The sequence below is a fragment of the Crocodylus siamensis genome, chromosome 1 (assembly GCF_052110815.1).
Source record: "Crocodylus siamensis isolate JL-2025a chromosome 1, ASM5211081v1, whole genome shotgun sequence".
NCBI lineage: Eukaryota > Metazoa > Chordata > Crocodylia > Crocodylidae > Crocodylus > Crocodylus siamensis.
The window spans coordinates 182,822,446-182,843,051 of NC_143395.1; the positions used below are offsets into that span (position 1 = coordinate 182,822,446).

Consider the following 20,606-nt stretch of genomic DNA (forward strand, 5'->3'; position numbering starts at 1 on the left):
GGTGCGGCCCTCCAGCGAGTTGGCGACCCACTTGACTGTGTGGGTGTCTACACCACAGCCCCCCAGTTTCTTAATGAGAACGGGGCGAGAGACAGTGTCAAAAGCCTTCCGGAAGTCCAAGAAGATTATATCCACTGCTACCCCTACATCTAATGATCTGGTGATCTGATCGTAAAAGGCCACCAGGTTGGTCTGATAGGACCTGCCACTGATGAACCCGTGTTGGTTGCCCCTAAGCATGCAGTCCCCTGCTGGCCCTTCCTAGATGTGTGCCAGCATAATTTTCTCGAACATCTTGCCTAGGATCGAGGTAAGACTAACCGGCCTATAGTTTCCTGGGTCCTCCTTCCTGCCTTTTTTGAAGATGGGGACCACATTGGCCCTCTTCCAGTCCTCCGGTACCTCACCAGAGCACCACGAGTGCTTGTAAAGTTGTGCCAGGGGACTTGCAATGACCTCGGCCAGTCCCTTTAGGACTCTAGGGTGGAGATCGTCTGGGCCGGCTGACTTGAATACGTCCAACCCCTCCAGAAGCTCCCTAACTACGTCCTCGCTAAGCCGTGGCCCAGGTGTGCCTCCCCCGGGGCCCGAGGGGGGCCCAGCAGGGAGGTGGCTGTTCTGGTCCCTACTTAGGAAAACAGAGGCAAAGAAATCATTAAACATGTTAGCTTTGCCGTCTGGTGTGACGACCAAGTTTCCCATGGCGTCCTGCAAGGGCCCCACATTACCTGGGACCTTCTTTTTATGTATTTAAAAAAGGACTTCTTATTGTCCTTAATCTGGGAAGCTAGCCCCAGTTCCATCTCTGCCTTGGCCTTCCTAACTACCCCCCTAAATCCCCGAGCAACTACAGAATAGTCCTCCCTGGTGATGACCCCTTCTTTCCATTGGGTGTAAGCCTCCTTTTTAGCAAGGAGACATTCCCGGATGCTTTTGGTGAGCCATGGAGGCTTGTGTGCTCTCCTGCTTCCTTTGATCCTCGTTGGGATTACCTTCCTTTGGGCTTGGAGGATCGTCTCCTTAAGGAGCGACCACTCTCCTTGGACACCTGGCTCCCCTCGCCTCCGGGACCTCAGTGCTTCTCCAACTATCCTCCTTAGCTCATTGAAGTCTGCCCTCCTAAAATCTAGGGCCGCTGCCTTACTGCATGCCTTTGCCACCTTGCACTGGATGGTGAATTCCAGCAGGCAATGATCACTGTCGCCCAGGTGGTCGAGCACCCGCAGCCCCCTCACCAGGTCATCACCCGTGGCCAGCACTAGGTCCAACAAGGCATCCCCCCTGGTGGGGCTGTGCACCTCCTGGGTTAGATGGAGGTCCTGCACTCTGGCCAAGAACCTACGTGAGCGTTCAGACCTGGCTGACTGTTCTCCCCAGCAGATGTCCGGGAAATTCAGGTCTCCCATGACTACCACATCCTTAGCCTTCACTACCTCTGTGAGCTGACCCAAGAATTCCTGGTCAAGCTCTTCTCCCTGGTTGGGAGGTCCGTAGTGGACTCCCACCGTTAGGTCCCTTTCCCCTCGACTGCCTTGTACTCTAACCCAAAGCACTTCAGAGTGCCCCTCCCCTGACTCCTTGCTAATTAACGAGGATGTGTATTCCTCCTTAATATAGAGCACCATGCCCCCACCTCTCTTTCCTATCCTGTCCTTCCTGTATGTTCAGGGATCCAGGCTTTCCATTCACCATAGAAAAACAAGATAAAACGTGGATTTTCTCATTTTAAGGAAAAAAAAGTGGAGAGTTCTAGCCAGCAAGGGGTGGAGGAAGCAGGTGGAGGGCGACCAAGCAGAGGGTGCCACATGCATATGCATGTGCACATATGCACATGGCAGCCAAGCTGTGTGTAGAGCAGCTACTGCAGCTCCCTCCAGGTAAGTCTGCAGGGCAGTGGTGATGTGTAACTGGTACACTGGTACACAGGGCACATGCAACCCCTGAGAGCACTGGTGCACCCCTTGACAGCCAGCATTCCCAGGCAGGGGGGCAGGTGAGAGTGCTAGTGCCAACCCTGAGAGCACCAGCTGGGGAGTGCTCCAGGAGAAGCAGTCCCCCCATGGCCAATCCCACCAACCTGGAAGTGCCAGTGATGCATTGCTGCCAGTAGGGGGTCAGGAGGATCGGCCACGGGAAGACCACCCCCCAGCCTGTGGGATTGGCCCGGGGACCCTCCTCTAGTCACTGACTGTCTGCTGGGGGGCCAAGTGCCCCCCCAACTCAGGAGGCACCAGTCGCCCATGCTGCAGAGAGTGGAGGGTTGAGGCCCCCATAATGAAGGAGGGAGGGACTTGGGCAAGGCTGGGGCTGGGGCTGGGGGTGTTTCTCAGCCAAGGTGGTGTATGGAGTCTAGGGCTTCAGGCCCAGGGTAGTAATGTACAATTGCAGAGCCCAGGCAGGGAGCGGGATAGAGCCATGGGCACCTGATCTTTGGTGGAGGGGAGGGGTCAGCTGGCTTACAACCACTGCATGCACTCCTGGGGAGGTGGCATGGGGGGCACATACCCTCAATATTTATGCACAGGGTGAGGGTGGATGCTGGCTGCCCGCTGTGGGCTTGGGGCTCCCCAGCCTGTTGCCCTCCCCCTAGGGCCCTCCACAACCAGCTGGTGGGACCCAGTGCAACAGGCAGAGAGGGGCAGGGAGCCAGGAGCCCCGCACCACCATGGCAAGGCACCTCCTGCCCACCCAGAAGCAGCAGGAGGCACAACTCCATGCCACCACCCCCACTGCTGCCAGGTGGGCAGGGGGCATCTCACCAGGGCAGCACAGAGCTCCTGGTAGCAGCACTGAGCTTCCTCACTATGCTCTGCCATATTGGTTCTCACTCACTGGGCTGCAGAGGCCCTCAGGGAAAGAGCAGCATGGCGGGGAGCCCCAAGCCCTCAGCTGCCAGCTTGCATCCATCCCTCCACATGGGTTCTGCTATGGCTAATCCACCCATGGGGGAGGGGAAGCCAGGCTCCACACTCCACACTTAGCTACAACTGCAGCAGCCACCACCTCCCATGGGTGGCAGTTGTGGCTCAGGTACTCCTGGGGGGTAGGGGGCTGTGTACCTATCCCAATAGCCCTGGCAGCTGGCATCCCCTCTGGCAGGGCTGGGAGGGTTGGGGGGCTGTGGGTGGGGAGTATGGGGCACTGGCAGGCCTGTAAGGCTGTGTGTGGGAAGTGAGGGGCACTAGCAGGGCTAGGGACTATGGGTGAGGAGTGAGGGGCAATGGCATGGGCAGGGGCAGGGCACCAGCATATCAGAGCTGCTTAGCTCCCCAAAGCAGAGTGGGGAACAGCTGCAACTAAAGCCACGTCCAGGTGAGTGAAGGCGATGGAAGAGCTCTGATTTTCCATGATAAAAAAACAAAATGAAATGCCAAAATTTACAGGTATTTAGACTGTATTTTATTATAATGTTTGAGGCACTGGTAGGCTTCCAGATTGCTTTAAAATTGTAAACATATCAATAAAACATTGTGTTCAACTGATATCTATATATATAGTGGCATTTCATTTTAATCATGGAAAAACATGGATTCTGGGGTTTTAAATCAGAGAATTTGTAATTTTTAATCAGAAAATTTGTGATTTCTAAACAGAGGATACCAGGGTCCCTGGTGATGTTTGCCAGACATTTAAGGCTGGTGAAGAAACAGGAATAATTGGAAATGGGAAAGAAAGGTACAGCTCAGCTGTGGGAGTCAAGAAGAAGTAAAAATATATGTCATGTAGTGGGTCACCATGACTTGAAAAAGTTGGTGATGAAGGGGACAGTGCTTAATGGGCACTACCATATATCTTATTCAGATGGGCTGCACTACTGTATCCTTGTGGTAGCTTCCCACCAACCTGTTTGCCCAATATGAGCCAAGTGTTTTATACAGGCAACCCCTGCTTAATGCTTTTAATTGGTTCTGGAAAAACTGAGCGTTAAGTGGAACCACACTAAGTAAAACCCATTTCCCCATAGGAATTAATGTAAAAAGAGATAATTAGTTACCACCACTTCTTGCTGCAGCTTCTCATGACAGCCGCCTCTTCCCACCCCTCTGCCTGCCTGCCAGCCTCTCCGACCCCATGTGCTAGCCCACACATCCCAGCCCTGCGCTTCTGCCACTCCACTCTGGGTCTCTGCTGACCCTGGCCCCAGGCACTGGTGGAGGCCCCGTGATCACTCCTGTGCCCCCCCCCACTCACAGCTTCTTGCTGCCACTGCTTCTCCCCACCCCCCTGTCTACCAGCCACTCTGGCACTGTGTGCCAGCCTGGGCCCCTGCTCCTGCTGCCCTGCCCTGGGCCCCTGCCAGCCCTGGCCCTGCGGCACCAGTGTAGGCTCCACACTCATTCCTGCCCGTCCTCCCACTTGCTGCCACTCACTACTTCTCACCACTGCTACTGCTTTGCTGAGCACTGTAACGAAACTGGCTCAGTGCTAAGTGAAATCAGGTATTAATTTTAAATGAGCATTATAGCAAAATAGCGCTAAGTGAAAGTGAGTTAAGCGGGGGTTGCCTGTAGTCATGTTTAGTCATTCTGCATTTAATCAATTTCATATTTGGTTTCCATTGCTGAGCACGTGATACTTTTGGCACCATTTAATGATTGACAATGTATTTAATGAGGTTTCCTTGTATGTGAGTATAAGACAAGGCTTTTTTTCCCTGTGCCAATTGTGGGGAAAATCCTTGTCTTGTATTTGAGTAAATATGGCATATGTAGACCCATTCAACAGCCACTGTGAATTCCATGTTTACTCTATGTACAGTATGAGAACTATAGGTGAGTGAGTGGGGCATGGTTCCCAAGTGCCAACTTGGGGTGCAGAAATGAGCCTGTCCCTGTTGCTGGCTCACCTGCCAACACTGCCACCTAAGGGAAGAATCTTCTTGTTATGCCTGTCTATGTATATGGAGCTTACAAAGTCTGCAGGCATTCCTTATGGAGCTTACAAGTCCCCATATATTGCCTACATGTATTAAAATGTTTAGAAGCTATAATTTTCATGCTGACTACAGTAGGTCCCTTATCATTTATCCAGGATTGGTCCTGCACATTTTGACAACTCTGCCATGCTTCTGAATATAGCTCAAGGACACATGTAGCAAAGACTGGTAATTTTACATGTCTGATGCTTCCTGCTCAGGAAGCTTCAAGACATTTACAAGATCTGTACAGGGAAAATGTAATAAGTGCATATCTGTGTGTGCAAATGCAAGCAACAAATAATTCCAAGGAAATGATACTCTGTGAGCATAAATAAAAGCTGAAGTCTGTGAATTATATTTCTTTATATTTTTTGTTTTCCTAAATTACTAAATTATTAGTAAATTATTCAGGAATCTCAAGTTAAAAATCTCTACCCACTTCACCTAACTTTTTTCAATTCCATGTAGCCTATATGTATTAAATTAAATACACATAGGGAAGTTTGAAGATAAAAAAAATCATGAAAAAGATATTAACAACAATAGCGGCAAGCTAAAATCTGCTAAATTAGAAGACCCCCTTTAGAAGCTGCAGTTCTATAAAGAAACATTTAAAATTTGTTGCTGTCTACAGAACCCGTCGTTTTGATCCCATGATCACAATCAGCTTAAATTATTAAACCAGAAATTCTCTACATGGGCAGCCACCCTCCTAGTCATACATAAGGGTCTAACTCAGCAAAACACTGGAGCATGTCATTATGTGCCATTGAAATGTAGGCAGGGACTTAAATGCTTTGATAAAAATGCCTGTTCTTAAGCACTTTGCAAATTGGGACAATGATTTTCAGTGTACATACATCCTCCCGTGACAGACCATTCTCCAGTTCACTTACCTGTAATATACCAGACAACTCAGTTGTTCTCTGGTTTCAGGGCAGAGACCCAACCCTACTCTGTAGTCAAGAAGGCACAATGTGTCCCATCTTGTTCTCTGTCTGCAGTCCAAAAGTGATCCATCCCTGGCAAGCCCAAGTGACAAGGGGAATTTGGGTTGGATATGAAGGAGAATTTTTTAAGTCTAAGGGTGGTTAAGCACTGGAATAGGTTGCTATAGAGCTTGTGAAATCTTCATCACTGGATGTTTCTAAGAGCAAGTTATGCAAACATTTGTCTGGAAAGGTTTAGACAGGGTACTTTTTAGTCAGGGATGATCCTGCCTTGAGCAGGGGGCTAGACTAGATGACCTCGTGCAGCCCTTTCAACCCTATTCTTTAGGATTCGCTGCTTCTAAGCCTATTCATCCAATCTGCTCTTCTTAAATGGAACAGAAGGCCCAATGCATGTTCCACGTTCTCTGAAACCCCAACTCTTCAGACACAAATCACTTATTTGCCTTCACTGATTCTACAGCATTTTAAGTTAGGCTGCAGACCCTGGCATATCCTTTCTGGCACCCCAGAGTGGGACAGATCCTTGGAGTAAAACAAATGAAGCTGGCATGGCTGCAGGAGTTATGCTCTTCATATGAACTCAGTGATTTAAAACATTCCTGAAGACATGGAATTCAGATATAAACATATGGCCTCTAGGGGATGAGGAAAGGAGGCAGGACAGAAATAAGGTGATTTGTGGAGCTTTTACTCTGAATGTCTTCCATCTCAAATACTTGGGGTTTTGTTTTTTTGGGGGTGGTTCTTGTTTGTTTTTTGTTTTTAACTAGAGAATTCCACTGATGCTCTAGAATGAATGGCTAACAATCTACAAACCCAGCTCTGTTCTGGGGGTTTTGTCAGAGAATATAGTTAAAATGCCATTTGTAGCATTTGGTCTTAATTAGCCTGAAAGTTTAAATGTGAACCAAGTTGTGGCAGGAAATGTGATCATCCGGTTTTAGGATCAAATTTTCAATGAAGAGCATAAACATGCGGGTATCTCCTATTGACCACATGTCCCTAAATGTTGGGCTTGTCATTGTATTTGTTATATTCATGTTGGGTCTATAATAATTCTAGTTGACATAACTGGCCCATAAACATGCAGGTAAGGGGGTTATTAACATTCTAATGAACTTCACCCTTACAAAAGGTTTTTACTCAGCCACACCTGGGATGATCCTTTGAAGAAGATCAGAGAGATTTTCTCAAATGGGTCAGCATCTATTGATCTAACTTCAACAAGCTTGGTGAGAGAAGGGGAATGAAATGTGCACTGGTTAGTTTGGGTGTTAATCAAATGCATTTTAATTTGAAAAGCACAGTTGTGATCATTCACTGTCAGGAAGGTAATGTGCAAATGCTACAGAATTGCAATCATGATTTTTCTCACTGACAATGAATGTTCTGCTTGCCTGTGAACACTTTTGACATCTGAATACAAAATCCAGAGGGAATGGAAATGAAAGGGCTGCGTAGTTACAGGGAAGTTCCAACAATTGCTCCCTGACCTTGGCTGCAGCCTAATGAAACATGAGACAAAGTCAAACTGATAAGTGGACAGGTTTGCCATTGTTGGGAAAGTAGTGTGCTTGTTTGCTAAACTGCAACAAATGAAAGTCCTGTGTAGGCTTTCTTAATAAGTGATTACTAAAAGAAGTCTGGCTAAGTTATATAAGCTTAAATTATATATGAGCTACAAGTATAATTTTGAGAAAGGATGGTACTATGCTGAAAGCACTGGGCAGGGATTCAGGAGACACAAGTTATATTATTGGATTTGCTACAGACATCTTCTGGGCAACCTTGTGCAAATAATTAATATCTTTGTCCAGCAATTTCACATCTGTAAAACTAGGATAATGCTATTTCCAACCTCCACCCTTTCTTGTCTATCTAGGCTGCAAGTTCTTTCAGGGCAGACCTGCTCTCTGACTGTGCATGTACAGTGCCTACCAATAACCTACTGTTAGTGTGTGAGTGCAGAGGGGGTGAGGGGCGCAGCTTGGTCTAGTCATAGTGAAACATCTTCAGGGCATGAGCCAAAGCCTTCTGCATCTCATACAACTCTGAGCAGCCCACTGGCAGCTAACAAATACTAAATTTCATAGATTTCATAGACATTAGGGCTGGAAGGGACCTTGGAAAATTATCGAGTCCAGCCCCCTGTCCAAAGGGCAGGAAGTGAGCTGGGGTCATAGGATCCCAGCAAGATAAGCATCCAATTTGCTCTTGAACAGGTTCAGTGTAGGTGCTTGAACCACCTCTGATGGCAGGCTGTTCCAGACCTTGGGGCCTCGGACAGTAAAGAAATTCTTCCTTATATCCAGCCTGAAATGGTCTTGCAGCAGTTTATAACCGCACAGCTTGAACTGAAAGTGGGGACTGAACTTCCTGACAGAGCACTCTGGTAGAAAGGACATCAAGCTGGCACTCAGGAGAGCTACCTTCTTCTTTGCACCTGTGGTGGCTGAGACAAAATGAAGTGGGTGGCCTTGTGGATTCCAAAATAAAAAAATAAGGAAGTGTTTATTCTGGGGCCTAGACTACCAGTTCACTATTCTGGCAAACCCTCCTGATGTCAATACCACTTAGACTAGAAAAAAAGAGCCACTATAAAAAAACCTTTTTATGCCAGCATATTTATGTCTATATGAAGACTTTTGCTGGTAAGAAACATTATTAAAATCACCTTCCCCTCCAAATGCCATTATGATGACACCCAAAGTTTCCAAGATTTCCCTAGCTTAGCCTTTTGTGTAGCCTTGGCAAAGAGGCCAAGGATTCAGAGAACTAAATACTGTGGTGGCCTTAATGCTTTTGTGCTGTAGACAGCCTGATGGAGAAAGCCTTCGATTTCTGCATAAACAAAGCTGTCCATGAATGCACAATTTGTTGATATCCTCCGGTGCAACATGGAGTAGATCAATATAGAATAACCACTGTATCAGGACAAAAATGTATATTGAAGTGTAATGGCTATGTTAATGTATCTATGATCACTAGTGTATCTTTGATCTATGTCCACAGGTTTGACCGTTTAACTAGCACATTCCTTTTGTACTTAATCTTGGTAGTTTCACTCCCTCCCTCCTTCTGCATTGGGATGTAACTGATGGAGAGCCTAAAGAACAGTTTTTCATCAAGGAAGTCAAAGCTACAGGAGCAGCCTAAATAAGCAACAAGATGCTAGTTCTACTCCAGATGTTACTGCATTGATAACTTCAAGGATATTTCTTGCACACCACCACAGGCTCTACTTTTACCTATAGGTTGTTATTGATCTGAAGAACAGATTGACAGCAGACATGAGTCCCACCTGGGAGGAAGGTCTACAAAAGGATTTGTGATTTTCAATAATCAGTCTTCTGAATGGATGCCATACCCAATAAGTAGTTTTCTTCCTCTATGAATGCAATTATATAACCAAGAGATGTCTCTTCTGCAGCCAAACAGAAACAGATCAAAAGCTCCACTCGCATTCTGTGTGTATGAGGGGGAATGATTTTTTTCAACAAAACTTCTGCCTGTGAGTTGATTTTGATGCAGTGATAATGATTACCGGTAAACAGATATTTTGAAATCATTGGATTTATTGGTATTTAGAGAAAGAATGTCTAGGGGCTTGATTTTTATACTCTGCTACTGCTTACAGCTTGAACTTCAGCATATCTCTTAACTTCTCTGGGACTCACTCTTCCCATCTATAAAACTAGAATAACAACATTTACCCACCTTAAGATTCTCCTATAAATGACAGTGGTGGTAGGCCTTGCCACAACATAAATATATGTAGTAATAACAATGATTCATTATTATCCTCATAAGTTGTGTGCTATGAAGGACATAATACAGCCTAATATTAAAAAAAAATCTTTTCAGCTCACTTACTGCATGCATGGTTATTAACCGGAGTGATAAATGTATTCCTCATGTCTGTTGCCAGGTGCCATCATAGTAACGTATACAGTAAATAGTCTGCTGCATTTGAAAGTATGACTGATTTACACTCCTATAGCACCTTCCACCTGACGATCTGGAAAAACTTCATAAACATTCATTATTAAATTCTCACACCACCTCCCATGAACAAAGTACATAACACTGGTCCCATAGTTAAACTGAGATTCAGCAAGGTTGAAGAGCTCTGCATAAAGTCATAGTGAATGAAAGCATGACACAAGGGAATAAAACACTGGGGCTTTGACTCTCAGTTCCCTGCTCTGACCATTGGGCTACACTCTAGTCAGCCAGAATGAAGAGAAGACCCACTGAAATGCTTGTGTGATATCCACAGGGCAAATACTTTCAAATCTAGAAGTATTTTCTAACTCCTGGCAAGACAGAATGCTCTATTAAGGGTGGATGTACCACAAGATAAGAGACAATTCAGAGTTAATAATCAAATATGCCCCTGCTGTACAGCTGTTGCTACACTTGTTTGAGGAGAAAAGCAAGACAGGCAGGTGATGCAGTTTAGCATTAATGAAAAAGCTATGCTGCAATACATTTCAAATGTTTATCATGAACATTAAATACCACTCTCCTGGCACAGCTCTTGAGGGAACGTGTATTGACAAACACATTCCCAGCACCAAAGAAGTGACATCACGCTATACTACTGCACTGTCTGTGATGTTGAGCATGCTGATGCTGTAGGCAATAGAGTTTAAACATGCTGTACCGGGTTCAGAAGCTTCACTCTTCTTTGAGGAATACATAGCTCTGGGGGTGTAATCCTCAGAACTTCCTTCACTACTAAGAATAAAACTTTTAAAACAGACATCCACATCCTGACTCCTTTTTTGTTTTGGGGGAGAGAAATCTAAACAATTGCTAATGCCCAAATTAACCAATATGTGTAACAGAAAAATCCTAAGCATTCTAGCAATTCTTTCATCCTAGAGGACCCTCCTTAGGATTCCTGAGACATTTTACAACCCACATATCCAGGGATCTCTTACCTGCTAGTAGAATGCAGTTGTCTTTCAAGTGCTGAGGCATGAAGACAGAATAAAGACTCTCCTGAGGTTCTTTCCAGCCCTCCTTTTTATTTCTATGAACATGTACCAGCAACACTAGCCCTGCTTTTTTTCTGTCTGCTTTTGTTTCTTGCTCAACGTTTTCACACACCCACATAAAAATGAGGGAGAGGGTGTGGGGTGGGAAAAATAGCAACAAGAAGAGTTACCAAACTGTATGATTTTTTTGTATTGTAATATCAATACACATGAGCTGGCAATTCTCTTCTGCCTCACAACACCTGCGGTGGGTTGATTTGTTTTTTTAAAACTCTTGTTCCTTCTTCCAACACACACATTTTTATTCTTAATATGCACTGACCATGCAGGCAACAGCAATTAATTCATAAACTTTACAATGGATGTCAGCTTTCTATGCTACACACATTAAATAATCTATGAAGATGAAGCTTAATAAAGGATGTGACCCAAAGTTCCATGGGGAACCTTTAGGCTTTGTATTAGGCCTTAAGTACATGAGACATTCAGGTCCAAATAAATCTTCTTGCCCCTTATAGAATAGGATGCAAAAAGAAATTATAGGTCTGCTTATCCTCCCGTTGGTGTAAATTATGAGTAACTCCATTAAAGTCAGTTCAATTATACCACTACAAAACCAGATCCTCAGCTGGTGTAAACTGAATTCAAAAGGACTCATGCCCATTCACACAAGTTGAGGATATATTTTTCCTTTAGTATTTGATCATTTCCACCTGTTCAACTTCTTTCTGTCTTCTCTCCTTGGCTTGATTCTTGGTGAGGCCTTTCCGCTAGCCCTGTCTTGTGTTGATAATTTTTTTCATCTCCTTTCTGAACTGTAACAACGGGGGCTGCATGATTTAGCCCCATGGAGAGGGCACTGCTAGAACTGTCTACAGTTAAATATATTTGTGCACATCTTTTCACAGCAACTGATGAAGTGAGCTTCAGCCCAGAAAAGCTTGTTCTATATATACATATGCATATGTATGCACACACATAACTGGGTATGTGTAAATATATATATACACACACACTTTGAGTAGTCTATTAGGTACAAATTTACCCTGACTTCTATTTATCTAGATGCCAACAATACTGCATACTACCCTGAAGCCTCACTTTATTGCAGTGTAAAGTACACCCCTTTTCTTTACATTTTTATATCATCTGTCTAACTAAACTTGCTTCTGAAATGAATTATTTAGATCTCTTGTACTGTGCACAGCAGGGTGCCTGTCAGAATAGAGGGCTGCTTGTGGCAGGTACCTTGCATGATGCAAATAGAAAAACAAAATAAGGCTGCTGGAACAATACACTGCTGAGGGAACATGATAGAATTCAGTACCAAAAGCCTGTGTTGGAATACAGCGAAACCTGCCTTATACAGCCCTCCAACAGGACACAACTGGTTAGAAGCAGTGGCCCAGATTCCTAGCGCTGCTCTAGCTGCTTCAGGGGGCTGATCTAAAGATCACTAAAGTCGGTAAAAAAACCACACCAAAAAAAATGCTGAATGTCCTGGGAGCACACAATGGGAGCACGTGGCTTACCCAGTCCCTGGACAGGTCCCCGTGGAGGGAAATTCTCAGGTGGTTGCATAAACCTGGCACTTTCTTACCCAATACATTAGTTTCCTGAGTGTACTCAGAGATACCAGCTGTTGCTGCAGCTTTGTTCCTGCTAGCTTGCCGGTGCCTACACAGCTGACAGAGAGAGACCTGGATGCCAAAGTCCTTGTGGAACCGCATTCCTATGACAGCAACAGCATTTTCAGAGCCAGCCAGCTACATCTGTGCAAGGCAAGGCCGACTGACAGGATGGGGCTGTGCACACACCACCCAGGGCAGAATGTGACCTAAAGAACCTTTAATACTTCAATGGGCAAGACAGGAGGCCTCAGATACCATGTGGAAAGTGCGGGGGGAATCTATTAACTTATAAGTGGAGCACATTGGCTCAGAAACTCCAGAACAAAGGAAAGTAGAACAACACAGTGTTATTTCTATACTCCTTTTTCAGATCACTTTAAGCCAGTAGTGGGGATCGATGACAGCCACTTCCATATAGTAATCCCTGGTAACATCTCTGACGGCCAAGAGCTCCTGAATCAACAAAAACACCAAAATGCACAAAGATAAAGATATGGACACCGTTTTTGTCATACAAAAGAAGAAGCCAGAGGTTGTCTTCAAGGTGGTACCAGACTGCATTGACGAGAGATGGTTTACAGATGGTTTACAGTGGTAGTGGCCTGTACTACTGAGGAAGTCTGGTTTTAGTGGAGGGTGCCAAACAGGGCCAGCCCTTGCTCTAGGCAAACCAGACAATTGCCTGGAAGGGAAGAATTGAAGGGGCAGCATTTCTAGAGCTTTTAAGGGAACAACAGCTCCCTTAATTGCTGATCTGTCTGGTCAGAGCAATAAACTGTGTGGAGGGGCAGCACAATTATTTTGCTGGAGGTAAGGAAATCACTAGAGTCAGCCCTTATTCCAAAAAGCACTACAGGGACATAGGAGAATGAATCATGGGCTCAGCTGACTCTTTGGCTAAGAGAGAAGGATCTGAGAACTCTGAACCAGCAACCCTCAGACTATGCAGAGGCAGGATTTTTTCTGCTGAAACCTCTTAGTGGTCTCAAAAGTGAGGAGAAACTAATATGAGGACACTAAAGACTCCTTATAAACTGGGACAGAAATAATGTTACAGTTCATCCCATCCTATAGTGTCTGGGTAGTGTAGTTCACACAGGCACTAGGCACAGTCATTCCCCTTGTATATACTGTGAGCTATGGATGGCATTAGACAGTCAAAAAATGTAACTATAAGCCATGACCAAGTCCTATTGAAGGGGTCATGGTTCACAAGGTTCTGAACATAGCAAAACAAGAGTAACTTAGCTCATCATATACAGTTTGTAAGATAACCATCCACCCAGATAAAATGAAATGGTAACAAATGAGTATTAAGGCTTGTTCAGAAAGATGAAGACATGGACCTGGGAAGCTAGGAATTGTGGGAAAGTTTAAATCAATCTTGATAGAAAACAGTTTTCTTATCCCAAGATTATATTTAAGATTTTGAAAATTAGGATAAAAAGTAGATATCTTGAAATGTTTATGAACAACATTCTAATATCTTGGATGCTTCATTTTAATTTTGCCTTTTGTTCTCTTGGTTTTTACTTTAAATTAAACAAACAAATGAAACAAAAAAATCATTTTGAACTAAGATACATTTTTTTTTATTTAGGACATGTCAAAACACAGCTTGTCAGCCATGTCAACATTTTCTAAAATGCAAAACGTTGAAAGAATAAATTCATCATAATTGACCTCTACCCATGAAAAGTTTGTAGGTTCAAGAATTATATTTTTTTTCTTTTTTTAAGAAAAACTATTTTGTCAAAAAGTTCCAAACCAGCTCTCATTCATGTGCAGAACCAGACCTCACAATTATGCTCCACATCAAAATGTCTCAAATGCACACTGGTATTTGTTTTGATGAAAACACATTGCACACATGTGGGTCTACAATGAAGCAGCCATTCCAATGCTTTTGAGACTCTCAGTAGCTTCAGTTCATTCATTTATAGTTTTTGTAAAGGGAAACACAAAGTAATGGGAAGAGAAAACATGTCGGAGAACCATCTGTCAGGAAAGGCTTAGGATAGTTGATCCTGCCTTGAAATAGGAGGATGGACTAGATCAGGGCTCAACAACCATTTATGAGCATTAGGCTGCTTTAGCAGAGCTCAGTCCAAGGACAGGGTTCTGCTTCTGACCCAGCTGCCATTGTGACCCCCCTCTCCCCCATTCTGCCCCTCACCACAGTCCCACTTCCACTCCATCCACCCCCTGCAGTGCTGAACCACTGTCAAATCATTGCTGACATCTGGCTTCATGGGCAAGATCGGGGTTCTCAATCTTCAGGCTGCAGCCCAGTGCAGGTCGGCTGCCGGTTCAGAAGTGGCCATGGACCGGGAAGCCGTGGCCCCCCAGAGCCAGACAGAGAGGCCACAGCTCCTTCTACAGGGTCTATGGCAGTGCAGGGTTTGGCCCACCCCTCTGCCCAGGGGGTGGGATATCCTTACCTGTCTTCTGGACAGAAATTCTGGCCACGTTCAGCTGTGACGGCTGGGCCATGGTTTGCTGGGCCACAGCCACTTCTAGACCACAGTTTGCCAGGCTGCAGCATAAAAACTTTGGGAAACCCTGGTTTAGATCAAATCACTCAGTGAGCTGGATCCTGCCAGTGGCCACAGGTTGCCAGACCTTGAATTCAAGAATCTCTCGAGGCCTCTTGCAGCCCTGTTTCCTCAGATTTCTAGGAAGTCTCTTTCAAGTAGAGTGACCCTGTAGTAATTTAATATGAATCCACTCAATAGTAAGACCTTTTAGAGCACTCAGGGGACAAAAGGCAGCCAATGAAGAGTGCAACATGTAGGCATCACCGATACTTATGTACAAAAGCCCACAGCATTTGGTGATGAATTTGGGTTCCTGAAATCTTGTGCATATATATATACATATATATGTATGTATGTATGTGTGTGTGTGTGTGTGTGTGTATGTATGTATACACACACACACACACACACATATATATGTCTCTCTCCATACATAGATATATATGCAGGATAGATATGCACCTTTATAGATTAACTATATATATACACACACACACACACACACACACACACACACACACATATAGTTAATATGTATTAACTCCCAACTCTTAACCTTCCAACTCTGACTCTGTCTTTTTAATATATACATTTATAGTTAATATATGGTCCCTTAGTCTGAATCCAGTCAGAAGGCAGGGTAGATATGCACCTTTATAGATTAACTAAATCCATAAATATATATTTATTTAGTTAATCTATAAAGGTGCATATCTATCCTGCCTTCTGACTGGCTTCAGACTAACACTTCTAACTACCTCTCTCAAAAGCCCTTGAGCCATGAATCTTCCATGTTTCATAATAGCTATAATACTGTATTGCCAAAACCAGGCTTTCAGAAACATGGGTCGGCCATGGGAATTCATAAGATTCATAAGCTTGAAATATCATATTTTAAAAAAACCCTCTAAATATTGCATACTTTTTACTTGCTTTCCATTTCTGAGCCGTTAGATAATTATATTTTCAGAGTTTTCTCTACATCCACGGTAGCAAAACATCCCTTTTTGGGAAAAAATTTAGAAAAAAAATTGGAAGAAAATTTGGGGAAAAAAATGTGTGTTATGAAATGGCATGACACCTAAAATGAGGCTTTAAAAAGAGCATCAAATATGATGATAATGGTGATGAAACTGTGATAACACAGTACTCTTTAAAGGAAGCTCCAAATAAAACTTACTGTGGTAAACCATCCTTGAAGCCACAGTTACTTATTTCATCATCTCTGGATCTCTGAGTTCCCATCAGACCTTTGCAACTGTTAAATCTACCTGCCTCATGTAGTTAAAGTGATGAAGGTTGGTGTAGGAGAGCTTTGAAGATATAAAATCCCTTGCTCATTATTAGTATTCAATCAGCAGCTCATCCCATTTCTGATGTGCTTGTATGGATATATCTGTGGTTCAGAATGCTGTCTTCCATTTACTATACAAGGTACAGAATAAAATAAATATTCTATAACACAAAAGGACATCCTAACTAGGGATTAATAGCAGTCATGTGTGACAATAAATGATTTAACCACAAGACCCATTTTTTTGGTCCCAGAATTGGTCCCAGAATTTGTTTGGTCCCAGTTAGTGAGAGGTCCAGAGGATTGATTTCCATCATGCACATAAAGAGAGTGTGAATATGTGAATCGAAATCCAGAACAAAACCTTTCAGTGAGCAATAAGATCTATCTCACCGTTTTAAATTAAAGATGATTTTTATCTAAAATAATAAAATGCTCAGTAAAATGTCAACCAAAAAAGGAAAAATAAGCCAGAAGCTGCTGCTGAGTAGATCCAGGGTTCTTTCATCCATCTGTGAAAAAGGAATAGAAGTAACGTGAAAATACACAGCCATGCCCTTCCTGTCCTCTTTGTACTGACAGTCTGTCATGTATACCATGTAGGAGGGAGTGGGAGTGTGTTATTTATGAACACAGCAAATGGTATGTGACATGTGGAGCAGTTACCACCTTAATCCACTTTAGCAGTGACACACAAAATCTGATGAACCCAGACTATATCCTGGACTATTACAACCAGATCTCTAGAGAAAAATACAGCACTTCAACTCTTCTCTCAAAGCCAAATGCAGTCCTTCCTCCAGAATGCTCACTTAATGCTGTTATTGTATGAAATATGCAATCATGTAGTTAATAAGACTTTCTCTGAAATAGCTTGTCCCTGTTGCATGGACCCTGGGCCAGATCAGGAATGGCAGTTCCTAAGGGATTGTCTAAACCAATGTTATCCTAATAGGTGGAAGGAGAAAAAGGCCCGGGGTGAGTCACTAAGGAAGTATTCCAAGGGATATAGCAAAAATATATAAGGACAAAATCAGGAAAGCAAAGGTGAAAAATGAGATGCAACTGGCAAGAAAGGTCAGACAGAAAAGAAAGACTAGGGAAACTGTAGATCCAATGTTCAATGGTGTGGGTATGCTATTAATGGAAGATACAAAGAAAGCAGAGCTGGCACCTGACTACTTCCAAAAAGAAAACAAAGCGTCCTCCCCCCTCCAATCAGACAACTAACAAAATGAATATAAACAAAGAAGGGAAAGGGCTTCAAATCATAATAAATAAAGAACTTTTGACAAGTTTGAATCCATTTGAATTAGCAAGCCCTGGTGACATTTATCCCAGGATGCTGCAGAAACTGGCTGTAAAAATCCCAGAGCTATTGGCAATAATATTTACAAAGTCATGGATGGCAGGTGAAATCCCAGAGGACTGAAGAAAGGCTAACCTAGTGCTCATCTTTAAAAAGGGCCACAAAGAAGACAATGCAGTAATAAACCAGTCAGCCCAACTTCCAAGAGCAAATTATAACACAGTCTTTTTGTGAAGACCTGAAAGACAAAGGGATGATCACTAGGAGCCTGCATGAATTTATTATGGGTAAATCATACCCAACCGACTTGATTTTGTTTTTGACAGAATAACTAGTTAAGTGGGTGAGGGGAATGCATGAATGAATGACCATCCAACATCTTGACAGATGCAGAGGGGAATACAGTGGTCATAATATACAGACTTTTGTCTTTTGGTACAGTATCACATGAAAAGAGAGTGTGATTATGTGAATAAAGATCCAGAAGAAGGATCCAGATCCTTATAAGTAAATTGTAGAAATGTGGGCTTGATAAAATTATTGTGAAGTAGATATGTTCATGGCTGAATAACCATGAGCAAAGAGGAACTGTGAATGGATCCGTGTTGTAAGGGCAGGAAGTCTCAAAGTGGAATTCCACAGGGATTTGTTTTCAGGGCCCAGTGATGTTTAACATCTTTATTAATGACTTTGGTACAGATTGATACAAAGCTGGGTGGGAGGTTGCCAACACTTTGGAGAACAGATTTAAAGTTCAAAGGAATCTTGACAAAATGGAGAACTGGGCTATCAATTACTAGATGAAATTCAACAAAGGCAAGTGTAAGGTGTGACACACAAGAGAAAGAAAGTCAAATGCAAATGTACAAAATTTGGGATAACTAGCTAGGCAGTAGCATACCCACAAAAGAGCTGGGGTTATGGTCAATCAGAAGATGAACATGAGTTGGCCATGTGATGCTGTTACAAAAAAATAGCAAAGCAAAAGTATTATATGCAAAACATGGGAGGTAATAATACTACTCTACTTGGTGCTAGTTGGGCCTCAGCCAGAGTATTGTGTCAAGTTCTAAGCACCACAGTTTAAGAAGGATATAGAGACCCTGAAGCATCCAGAAATAAGCAACAAAGATGACAAAGGTTTTAGAAGGCAAGCTGTATACGGAATGATGGGGAGACCTAGATATGGTTAGTCAGGAGAAAAGGAGATTATGGGTGGCAGTCTTCAAATATTTGCACAGCTTCAAATATTAGATAGCAGTCTTCAAATATTTGAAAGGCTGCCAAAAACTGTTAGAGAAATATTGTTCTGCCTTGCCAGAGAGGGCAGGCCACAAGGCAATGGGTTTACACGACAGCAGAGCAGATTCAGATTAAATCTCAGGAAGAACTTCCTATCTAAGTACAGTAATACAAGCAACTTAGGGAAGCTAAGGAACCTCCTCCAGTAAAGGTTTTGAAACAGACTAGCACATCCTGTATTTGCGCTGGGGGGTTGGCTAAATAACCTTTGAGGTCCCTTCCAACTCTGACTCTATCATTTTATGTTTCATATTTAGTAGCACTTAGTTGTACACCTTGAACATAAGGATTCATCATGTCAGTATGCACCCCAGAGGTACCACTACAACGCAAAAGTTACAAAGGAATGGGTAACATGATAAATGGGCCATCCTTCTATAGCAGAACCTTGCTGTTATTCAGGTCTGGTGGAAAACAGAAACATTGCAGCAGGATGCAGCCCCCCAGAGAGTCCACCACCCCTCTACTGACTCCAGGCTCAGAAACAGATGTGAATGATCACTACTGAAGACAAACATTTCACTCAGGTCCGTCATACCAGTTCACAGTGAATTGTTCTGCTGTTGAAATCTTCAGATCGACACTGGATGCCTTTCAGAAAGAAATACTATTATCGACATAAGTTATGGGGCTCAATACAGAAGTAACTGAATGAAATTCCCTCGCCCATGTTATACAGCAGGCTACATTGGAGAGTCCAATGGTCCCTTTTGGCTTTGAAACCTATAAATTAATGAAAACAGAAGATCAGAAAGCTCATTTATAGTCTATGCTGCTCACAACATACTGGAAACCCTGCTACAACTTCTGGCTTTTTGTAATCAAGGCAAAAAGTTTTCACTAACATAGCAAATACATTGCCAACTAATGCTGAACAGTAGCTCATTATAAATAAATCTCTTACCCGTGGACTATTTTGTATCCATGTACTCCCTTGTCCAGCCTAGTATATGAAAAAGCTATTAAAGCCAGAGCATCTCCTACTCTCTTCTTACAGACAGTCGCTGTCCTTCTTCCAAAATTGTTCTGCTGTTTGGGGGTGTGTATGGGCAGATGCACATATGATGGGAGGAGTTCCCATGATATCTAAACGTGATATGTGGGAACATCCTTCTCAATAAATACTGTGCAAGAGCACAGGCATTTGCAGCACTGACAGTATTGGAGCGGCATTTTCACAGGTGCTTGTGGACTTTTAGTATGCTGTGTCCTACAGGGAATGTGAGGACCTTCAGCATCCTGGCATAACGGGACCTTGCACTATCCGCCATATATGATGAAAGAGTCAGGACCCACAGACATGGGCAGATGTAAGATTCTGAAAAGGGAGTTGCAGATAGTGTGGGGTACCATATAACACAATACATTTTTATCCAATGAAAAGGAAACTAGAAGCTTTCCTAAAAACCCAAGGGCTATCTTGTTTCCTAAAAACCCAAGGACTATATTATTCAGTTTAAGATTGAAGCAAAAACAAGTATATCTCTATTAGGCAGTGCATTAATTTTCTATATCAGATATATATACAAATACAACAAACTAGGCAAAAATACTCCAAAGATATTGATTCATTAGTCCTATAGTTAGTCCTGTAGTTATTAGAATTAAGCATACATGTTTTTCAGATTCATAAGGCAAATTCTAGCCTTCTTGAGCATC

General features: G+C 43.3%; 1 protein-coding gene across 2 annotated transcripts in view; it reads right to left on the minus strand.

Annotated features, from left to right (window-relative positions):
- LOC149873747 (uncharacterized) overlaps positions 1-10,924 on the minus strand; it is a 69,047-nt gene extending 58,123 nt beyond the window's left edge. The window contains exon 1 of one of the 2 annotated variants that reach the window (XM_090031540.1): positions 10,818-10,924. In XM_090031540.1, the coding sequence (XP_089887666.1) occupies positions 10,818-10,857 (40 nt within the window). In that variant the 5' untranslated portion in view covers positions 10,858-10,924. Of the gene's footprint in view, positions 1-9,744; positions 9,897-10,817 lie in introns of those variants that run through there. The other variant, XM_090031539.1, reaches the window with a different exon arrangement.
- Between the last annotated feature and the right edge of the window lie 9,682 nt (positions 10,925-20,606).